The 10,719-nt window shown below is 47.8% G+C and overlaps 1 protein-coding gene across 3 annotated transcripts in view; it reads right to left on the bottom strand.

Moving 5' to 3' along the window:
* The window catches only part of FGD5 (FYVE, RhoGEF and PH domain containing 5), a 123,580-nt gene that overhangs the window by 21,953 nt on the left and 90,908 nt on the right, over window positions 1-10,719 (bottom strand). For all 3 annotated transcript variants that reach the window (XM_086697347.1, XM_086697346.1, XM_025922136.2), the window contains exons 9-11: window positions 9,055-9,105; window positions 8,391-8,449; window positions 467-538 (exon numbers count right to left, since the gene is read on the bottom strand). In XM_086697347.1, the coding sequence (XP_086553473.1) occupies window positions 467-538; window positions 8,391-8,449; window positions 9,055-9,105 (182 nt within the window). The remainder of the gene's footprint in view (window positions 1-466; window positions 539-8,390; window positions 8,450-9,054; window positions 9,106-10,719) is intronic.

The following is a 10,719-nucleotide window of genomic DNA, read 5'->3' as shown; positions in this document are numbered from 1 at the left end:
AACAAACATATCTTTGACTATTTTTGAGCTGAGTTTTGTGTTTTCCATTTGGAAGCTTAAAAGTGGGTAAATTTGTCTCTGGAAAAATGTTATTTTTAAGCTGCTTTGTAGGAGCATGGTTTTTGGGAGATGGTTTTCCTGATTTTCTAGCAATGCTGGGCTAAACTAAAAATACTTGGTGTCTCTTCTTCTTAGAGGTGAAAAGAACCACAGGGACATGAACCCAAATGGCACTGTTTCTTTAAAGGTCCGGAAAGTGGAAAACACCAGGGGAGGCAGCCCCTGGGCCTTGTGAGCCCAGCAGAACCCTTCCCCTGCCCTTCCCCCTCCCCCTCCTCGGGTAAACAGCACCTGCAGCCAGGCCTGTCTGGGACCAGCCCAGCTGAACAATGGGTCTTATCAGAGCCTCACCCGCCTGCCTACCAGGCCGCCCTCTGTCCCTGCCCATTGCGGCAGTGGCACTCACCCTTCCTGGCTGGAGGAGATCCCCTTGGCCTCGAACACTGTGCTCAATGTGGACCAGCTTCTGCAGGTTTTCCTGTGGGAGGAAGCAGGGCAATGGGGAGATGGTCAGGACCCCTTTAAGGAGTCTTATCCCTTCTATTAGAAGTGGCATTGCTTCTACCTCAAAGGAGGAAAACTGAGTTCAGGAGGGCCTTGCCCTAAATCTGACCTCCTGTCAGTGGCAGGACTGGGATCTGAGCCTGGCCTTGCAGGGTACCAGACATGTGGACTGCCCATACTCAGGCTAGTCCCTCTGGGCCTGCGATCTGACACCACCATCTTCTGTGTGCCATGGGGACAGTCACTTGCCCTTGTTGTGCTGATACCCATATTTATCGCTAGGCCATGGCTCCTCCTCTCAATCTGTGTCCCCTGAAAGGCCTGGAGCATCTAGCCATCACTAATCCAGAGGGGTCAGATGCCCAAGGCCAGACTCTCTCTGGGATTGCAGCCCGGGGGGGCCTCTGAGGGAAAGTAATCAAGAAAATTTTCCACCTGGGGAAGAAACAGATCTGTGTTCTTTGAAGAAAAATATGTGTGCCTGGGAACTCCTTGTTGGTCCCTCACTGGGCTATCCACAGTATGCAGTGACATACCTACCCTCCCTCTGCACAGTACCCCATTATGCTAGAAATAACAAGCACTTAACCCATGAGGTAGGTGTCCTCTGAACCTTATGCGGGGTCAGGGTCTTAAGTCAACTAATAAGGTGACAACTGTGTGTAGGGAAATTGCAAGGCAACACTGCCCCCACCTTTTCTCTAATAGTGAGAAAAAGATAACGTACAGAATCACAACTCTTCTCACACCTATTGGAGGCTGAAGTAAAAGGCAACCAACTGAACCGAATCCCAAAGACTGACAAGCCCCTTCAGAGACATGAGACACATGAATTGCTGCAACACACAGGAGGAGGAGGTGGCCAGCATAAAGGAGGATGAGAAGAAAGCAGCTAAAATGTTAATGGATTCTGAAAGGTTGGGTGGGGGCTGATGGGATAGTTTAGAATAACAGAGCCCCAGACACAGGAAAAATGCAGTCACTTGCAAGCTCTTCTCTCAAAGCTCCCACCAGGTGCTCACAAGGAACACTAGGGGCAGGGCAGGGAGCCTTGGTGGTGAAGGCATGCAGGTTGCCACGGGGGGGGGGGGGGGGGGGGGGCGGCATAAAACCCTGCCAACTTCCCCAGGCCCCTCTCTGGTGCAAAACCCTCAGTCCCCGGGAGAGGCCGAGTAACCCACTCCCAGAGGACAAGCAAAATGCCACTCACCACTTCTGGGGAAAGGGCAGAAGCAAGAGCTGTCTTTCCCAAGAAGAGGGAAAGTACCCACTGGGCCCAGGATTGTGCAGTAATACTAAGCAGAAACCTGCCCAAGACCTGACATGGCTACAAGGCAGCGTGTGTGGCTACCGTGCAGAGGAGGTGCTGGAAAGCAGAGAAGGCCTGGCTTGCAGGCCCTGCTTGGGACTGAGGTTTGTCCAGGAGAGCAGACACTTATAAGCCAAGCACTGGGTAACAGGAAACAGCGGTCTACCTCTGAGAAGGGACAAGACAATGGAGAGAGGCCTCTTCTGTGGTGCAGGGATTGCTAAAAGCTGAGGGTGGAGACAAGGGCAATGAGAAAAACTCTCCAGTATCTCAGGCCCCACAAACAGTATCAGGTAATAGCAGCCCTCTTCTGGAGGAGTGTGAAGTCTGTGGGGCTCTGAAGGTGACAAAAGCAACAACAAAACCCAAACCCAACTCACCTAGTTGACTGGACTGACTCAGCTCCCACCCCCTACATGAATGGCAAGATCAGAAAAGAGGCGCTCCCACTTCTGGGGTAGATACTATTTCCCTCAGTCTCTACAATTCTTCCAACACATAATACCTGGCATCCAATCGAACATTATAAGAAACACAAAACGCAAGGAAGTACCCCAACTCATTTTCAGGAAATAAAGCATTCAACAAAACCACCTCTTATTAGAGGTGACACAAATGTTAGAACCATCAGACAGGGACTTCAGAGTAATTACGATCAATATGTTAAAGGAGCTAGTGGGAAAGGTAGGCAGCATGCATGAACAGATGGAGAATTTCAGCAGGGATGGAGACTATACAAGAGAATCAAATGGAAATGTTAAAAACAAAAAACGTGATATCAGAAATGAAGAATTCCCTTGACAGGCTTTGCAGCAAACTGATCACAGCTGAGGAAAGACTGAACTTGGAGGTATGAAAGTTGAGATTAACCAAACTGAAACACAAAGAGAAAAAAGAATGCAGGGGGTGGGGGGAAAGAACAGAGCATCTAACACAATTTTCCAAAATTAATGAATGACAACAGATCCAGGAAGCCTGAGAATCACAAGACAAATACCATCCACAGCCCCTTAAAAACACACATACTAAGACATCATAGTCAAACTTCTAAAAGTCAGTTGTAAAGAGAAGATCTTGAAGGCAGCCAGAAAAAAGGGACACACTATGTAAAAGGGATAAATATAAACATTACAGTGGATTCCTTATCAGAAATTATATAGGCTATAAGAGTGGTATCTTTAAAATAGTAAAAAGGAAAAAAAAAACTGGTCAATCCAGATATTTTTCCCAGGAAAATAACTTTCAAGAATGAAGGTAAACTGACCAATTAAGTAAATGGGTGATGGATGGTGGGACCCAGGTATCTCACTGCTAGAGTGGAAATTTATAGATAAGCCAAGGGAGGAGACTGGAATGATCCACATAGAAGTGATCAGAATTGGAGCTATCAGGGGCACTTGGGTGGCTCAGTCGGTTAACTGTCTGATTTCAGCTCAGGTCATGATCTTTGCAGTTAGTGAGTTTGAGCTCCAACATCAGGCTTGCTGCTGTCAGCCTGTCAGTAAAGAGCCCACTTTGGATCTTCTGTCCCCTTCTTTCTTCCTCTCCCCCACTTGCACTCTCTCAAAAATAAATAAACATTAAAAAAAAAGAATTGGAGCTATCAGTAGGGATACATATTTACCTTAATATAGATACAGATGGTCGTGTACAGAAATATCTATAGACATGAGTATACACACAGGTTACTATATACACATATAATTCTTTGCTCTGTAAGTAAGAGGACCTGAAAGAAATGATAGCCTACTTGGTGACCAGACCTTGGTTTCTAATACCATTAATCCAACTGAAGGAACCAGGACTCCTTGCAGAAATGGCTGATTCTAAGGCTAAGGCAGGAAATACACAAGATGAGTCTGGAGATTTTTATAGTGACAGAAAGTAGGAAAGTGCTAAAAAAAAATAAATAAATAATGAAAGTGCTAAAAAAAAAATAGGCAAACCAAAATATCCCACCCAAATCCATATTGATGGGGATATGTGGAGAGTATGGAGAAACCAACTGACAGGGCTCCCAATGGCCAAAACTGGAACAATTTGAGAAATAAAAGAAATAAAACGGTATGAGATTATAACCTTAACATAAAATAAATATCTGTGAGCCCTTAATAACATAAATTATTTATTTATAATAAGTAAATACATTAATAAATAAGGGAGAAGAGACAAATCTCCCATGCAGAATTCCACATAATTTAGGTAGGTGCTCTGCCCTCAATGAGAGGAAGCATAACTCCTCATTCCTTAAATGTGGGCCGTGCATAGTGACATTCTTCTAAAGAGCATGGACTAGGAGGGGAGAAGAGGATAACTTTATGGAGTTTAAATAAAGAAATGGAGAAACCTGATAAATGCACCTGCAGCCAGGTGGGCAAGGTCTACAACAACACTCATAAACCATGGTGCTAGTATGCACCTTCGGTATGATGTCATGAAAGTGGTACTTTGCTTCCATGATCTTTCTCCCCAAAATCTATGAACCCAGTCTGTTTATGAGAAAAGTATCAGACAAATTCCAATAGGGGGCATTCTACAATATACCTGGACCAGTATTCTTCAAATTAGTCAAGGTCATCAAAAACAAGGGAAATCTGAGCAACCATCACAGTCAAGAGGAGCCTAAGGGAACACGAAGACTAAAGGTGATATGATATCCTGGATGGGAACTTGGAACAAACATTAGGCAAAGATGAAGGAAACCTGAATGAACTTTAGTTAATAATACTGTATCAATACTGGGTCTTTAATGTACTTGACTAACATAAAGATGCTAGTAATAGGAGAAACTGTGTGTGGGATACATGGGAGCTCTTCGTATTATCTTTCTTAATTTTTTTTCTGTAAGTTTAAAATGTTCTCAACAATAAACTCTGTCCAGAAAGTAGGAAGGTTGGTCACCAGGGGCTGGGAGGAGGGGAAATGAGGGCTTAGCGTTTAATGGGAACAGTTTCAACTGGAGAGAGAGAAAGAGTTCTGAAGGTGGATGGTGGTGATGGTCACAAAACAACGTCAGTGTACTTAATGCCGAGGGACTGTGTTAATAATGGTTAAGATGGGGGGCGCCTGGGTGGTGCAGTCGGTTAAGTGTTTGACTTTGGCTCAGGTCATGATCTCACAGTTTGTGGGTTCAAACCCCACGTTGGGCTCTGTGCTGACAGCTCAGAGCCTGGAGTTTGCTTCAGATTCTGTGTCTCCCTTTCTCTCTGTCCCTCCCCCATTCACACTCTCTCTGTCTCTCTCTCAAAATAAATAAACATTTAAAAAATAAAAAATTAAATAATAATAGTAATGGTTATACTGTACCTCAATAAGAAATTTTTTTAAGTTCATTAAAAAAAAACCAGATGGAGCAAATCGGAGACCCCAGACTCGCACATGTCCCCTCACTCTCTTCTGGGGGGAGACAGTTTACTTTCGTGCTGTGGGGAAGAGGACACTCAACGGCGAATCTGATCAAAAGCCTCGAAAGATGGACCCTGCAAGCAGATGTGGGATTTTCTTCTAGGGAATCCCCTGAGACTTGGTCTGAGTAACTGAAATTAGAACCAAGGTGCATGCACTCTCTGAGGTAACCTGTGACCAATCCTTGAAGGAGTTCCCTGTGCTCACAAACCTGGGAGCCAACTCCAAACCTCCACCCCTACATTTCATGACATTACCATGGCTGAGTTGATACAAACAAAAAAAGAAAAATCCAAATGTGAGAAAGAGAGAAAAACGGTCCACGTGTACATTTATGTGTGTCATGAGAGAGGAACAGGTGCTGTGTGCATGGGCACCTGGATGCATTTTCATGCACAGATGTATGTGAAGTTGCAAGTCTGAACCTGTGAGTGATGTGTGCAGGCATGTCTGGCCTGGTAGCCAAGAAAGGCTCGGTTTCAAACCCGGCTCCCGTGCCGAGAGCTGAGTGATCCTGGGTGAAGCCACTTGTCTCTCCAGGCCTCAGCTTCCTTGCTTGTGACACTGGGCTGGTAATAGCTCTCCTGAGGATTAGAGGAGAATGTTGGGCACAATCTTGGGCTAATAGAGGCAGTTGTGATCACCGTGAGTAGGACACTATGTGGGAATCTGCCACAGCCTTTCCTGAAAAGCTGGTGAGGACGACCTTTCCTACTTCCAAGACTTTCCCATCCTTTCACATTTATTCCTTGTCCTCCATCGAAAAGTGATCACAGCAGGAGACGGACTACCTGGGGCTCAGCTCTTAGAGTCATGTTTCCTGATGCTTCTCCCATCACCTGATAGTTTTCTGTAAACAGGCTGCTCAATGGATTTACAGTTACACTTGGCTGTCAGTACAGTATCCTAGTGAGCTTATTGGTGGCATTTCAGACCAGGTGTCAGGTAGATAGATGGGCCCCATTTTGGGGTGGTGGGATCTGGTTCTTTCAAGAAATCATACCTCTAGCTTAGCTACCTTTGTGGGGAGTTGGGGCAATGGTTTGATGGGAGCATAAACCCATGTGAATGTTGCTGCCTGCCTCCAGGAAGCCTTCCCTGGTTCTCATAACCAGTAAGTACTTCCCAGATTTGACCAGAGGCAATGTGAAAACATAGAAGGCTTTGTAAAATGGGGGAATGGCACCATCAGATATATTTTAATAGGATTACTCTGGCTTCCAGATGAAGAATGGAATGGCAGGGTTGGGAGGTGTTGAGGCCTGAGCTGGGGAGTGACCATGGGGAAAGAGAGGCAGAGCCCCAGCCCACCCTTTAGCCACTCAAGCCACTGAGCTCTGCCTTGGGATAGGGTTCATCTGGACCTGCTTGTCCACCACCCAGGCAGGGTCCTAGCCCGATCCCAGCAAGTGTGCAGTAGGGGCTGCTAGTCCAGAGCAGGCCCAGTGTGGTGTCCACAGGCAGCCGGAGAGACAAGGGCCAGCCAGTGCCGGGCACAGCACCCAACCCCAGTCTTAGAGAAAGCCAGGAGGGCATCTGGCTGCTGCTACCGCTAGTTCCCCCTCCTACAGGAGGGTGCCGCAGTGAGCTTGCCCGCAGGAGGGAAGACACAGCCAGCCCTTCCTGACCTAGTTTTTCCTTTTTGGAAGCAGAGGCATCCCTGGCTAAAGTGAAGCGTGGAGAAGCCAGCCCATCTGCTGCTATATCATGACAGGCATGGGACCCCAAAGCACCTCTGTCTTTGGCTACACTGAAGGAGATCTCACTGTACATACGGGATGCCAAAACACACATGAGCAAGTTGCTCACGGACCCTGGAGCGGGAAGGCAGAGGACCCGATGATAACAACATGTCTGACGTACCAATTTTCACAGCCAGCTGGCTTCAGCCTCCACACTCAGCGCACTCTTTGCCCAGACCCTCATCCAATCTCACCTACCCTGTTCCCATCTTCCAGCCATGCTGGGTGGATCTCTGAACTCTACTGTGACCTACACTTCTCCATCTCCATGCCCCTTCCTGGCACATCTTTCCTCCCTCTGCCTTCGAGGTGTGTGTGTCCTCCCCATGGGGGCACCTCCTGTATCATCTTTTGTCACAGCCCTGGCTGGGAGGGATGGCTCCCTTCTCTAAACCATGTGGCATTTTCTCTTTCCCTCACGATGCTTATCATGTACACATATTTACTGCTCCACTAGCTGTGATTTCCTCCTGGGATTCACGTCTCACCTCTGTATCTCCAACCCCCAACGCAAGTCTGGCACAGAGTAGGTGTCCAATAGCTGCGACTCCCCTCCCCTTCTTCTCCCTGTGGACTCACTATGCGGACGCTCCGTGTACCTGTCCCAGCAGAGCTGGGCAACTGCTCGGTGCACATACCACCATCACTCCCACCTCTGCCCATGGAACCCAGCACTTGATCACCAAACTCTTTCCCCCCCGAGCTAGGACTCAGCCTCAGAATCCTTCTCAACACAAAGCTCAGGCCTACTTAAAGCTTAGTGGAACAGAAAATATGTGGACACAAGTGACCAAGGTAGCCACTTGAACAGAGTTGGGATGTAGGATAAAGTTGGCCTTCCTTGGCAGAAAACTAGTAAATACAGGATCAGTGTCCAACAAATAGTCACTTGCTGGCAGAAACAAGCATGCACTTAGAGCTCACGTATTCTTGTGGACGAGTGGTTTTCAAACTTTTGTGAGCAAAACGTTTACCTAGAATGCTTGTTAAAAATGCACATCCCTGGACATTACCCCCAGATGTTCTGACTGAGAAGAGCTAAGGTCTATCAGGAATCTGTAGCTTACCAGGCACTCCAGGTGCTGATGCAGGTGGTCTCAGACCACAGTCTGGACATTACTTATCACATTCAGACAAGTCTGTAGCTTCCCCTCACTACCCTAATGGTGAACCACGGACCTGGACAGGAACACGCAGTACTTGAGGTCACATAGTAAGTGTCAGGGCCAGAACTCAGGGGCCAAGAACTCTTTTGCAAGGTCCCACGACACAGATGGTTGCCTGCAGCACCTCCAAAAGTGGAGTATCATAAGGCAGACCGGGGCAGGTTGGAGGAGGTCCTAGACCCGAACCCCAGGAAACAGACTTACCCCTTGCTCCATGCTGTCATTGGCGCGGTCTGTGACTTTGGAGATGAGGGTCAGTGCACCTGTGGAGGGAAGCAGAGAAGGTAGCCGGGCCATCTGGGGAGGGCCAGTCCAGTAGCACTATCCTCACCTCCTTTCTTCCCCTCTCTCCCCACTGCCCCCCAAGATCACTACAGTTGCAGGGCCTTGTATGTGGGTGGCACCAATTTTTCTCACACCCGGGTCAGGTCATAGGTCCAACCTTAGCTTTGCTACCACTGCCTAAGTGACCTTTACAGTGATTTGACCACTTTGTGCCTTAGTTCCCTTGGCTATAAATTGAATATGTTAAAATAGGGACTGTCCTGGCAGGTCATATGCAGGGACAGTCACATAGAATTGGGAGGAAACAGGGACACTGTGGTGACTTTATACCTGGCACTACCTCCTATCACCAATGCTGATTACCCTCTTCTCCTTTGACTGGATGACAGCCCATCCCAGGGAGCCCTGTGGTTGAGGTGAGCAGGGAATAACCTCAGAATCCCCAGAGGTCTCATGTCCACTGCACATCTAGCTACCAGGGAAGAGAATATGTCCTGGGCCTGAACTGGTGGAGAGTCCAGAGCTAGGGGACAGGGGCCAAAGAGAAATGTGTCCCCATCCTCCAGGTTCATGCTGCACTTACCCTGTGTGTTATCGTACTCAGCTGAGTCCGGACAAAGGTTGTTTAAATAGTCTGCAGGTAGAACAAGAGCCAGGGGTCAGTCTGCCCTAGGGAGACCAGGCCCTCTGTCTGCAGCAGAAGCCCCCCCCCCCACCACGCTGCTTTCCAGACTTGGAAGAAAAGGGCCGGAAGAATGGGGTACGCATCCCCTCACCCTTGCTAGCCTACTACAACACCACACTAGGACAAAATCAGGCCCCTGGGCCATCACCAGCATCACTGCCACCACCGCTAGCCATTCACTCATTCAACAACTATTGAGCACTTGCTGTGTGCCTGGTACTGTGCTATGCCCTCAGCATATAGACACAGACAAGGTGAAACCCTGCCTCTGAGAAGCACACTGTCTATTGGGGGAACATATGTGACCATCAACACAGGGGTGTGTGACGTGTTAAACCTTTAACACATTTATACCCACAGGCTCTATGTGGGCTGGCGTCTCTACAGCTACCTACCAATGTCACTCACTTATTCTGGCAATGCTGGCATTCTTACTCTTTTCTGGAACATGTTAAACCTGTTAATAGCCCCAGGGCCTTTGCACTCACTATTCCCTCTACTTGGTAGTCTCTTTTTCCAGATCTTCAGAGGGTTCATGTCCTCACTTTGCTGAGATCTCTGTGCAGTGTTACCTCCTCAGACAGGTCCTTTCTGAGTGCTGTATCTAATTCAGAGCACTTTTACCTCCATCCCCTTAAACCCCTTTATCTTCTTCAGAGCTCTTATCACTGACATATCATATTTTTATTTCCTTGTTAGAGTAAAAACTCCACAGTGTCACAGAGTTTTGGCTGTCTAATGCACTACTATACCTCCACCATCTAGCACGGGGCCTGGGACACAGTAGATGCTCAATAAACATTTGTTGAATCAGATGAACAAATTCTCTGCCCCTTGGCCCTAATGTACTTTCCTTACAGCCCTGGTCCCTACCTGGAATTACATGCATATCTCTACATGTGGGTATCTGTCTTCCCCACTGGAACAGCAGTCCTCCAGGCCCAGGGACTTTGTCCATTTGGGAGGCAGATGGGTAAGTGAGTCTGGACAGAGGTGTGGTGCTTCCTGGCAGGTAGAGGTAGGGGAGGGGATGATATTCCCCGAGGAGAGTTTGTAATTGTAAAGAGGGAAGGAAGGGAACAGGACCTAGGACTGAGCCCTGAGAAACACTGACATTTATTATGAAACAGTAGAGGAAGGGAGATTGTCAACACAGATGGAGAAGGGTAAGCAGAGAGGTCTGAGGGAGGCACAGAGAGAGTATATCACAGAAGCCTCAGGATGGGAGGGTTTTCGAGAAGCAGGAAGTGACCAGTGGCAAAGCCACAGAGATGGCCACAGTAGGTCCAAGGTGGAAAATGTCCACTGATTTGGCCCCAAGAAGGGCTTTGGTGGTAAGAACAGATTTAGGGAAATGAGACACCCACTGACGAAATGCAGAACAGGGGAAGGTATGACTTCATGTGTTTTAGGATGGGAGAGGCTGAAGGAAGACACAGAAGGTGGCCACTGAAGCAGGGTTTCCAAGGTGGCAGCAGAGGGTCCAAAGCTTCACTGAAGGGAAGATGGTGGCAGAGTCTAGCTGGTCTGGAGGGTCAGGAGCCAGGAACTGAGAACAATCCC

The sequence above is a fragment of the Puma concolor genome, chromosome A2 (genome assembly GCF_028749965.1).
Source record: "Puma concolor isolate L17-30 chromosome A2, mPumCon1.1.hap2, whole genome shotgun sequence".
Lineage (NCBI taxonomy): Eukaryota > Metazoa > Chordata > Mammalia > Carnivora > Felidae > Puma > Puma concolor.
Note: the sequence above shows the minus strand (reverse complement) of the source record. Positions and strands in the feature narration are given on the sequence as shown.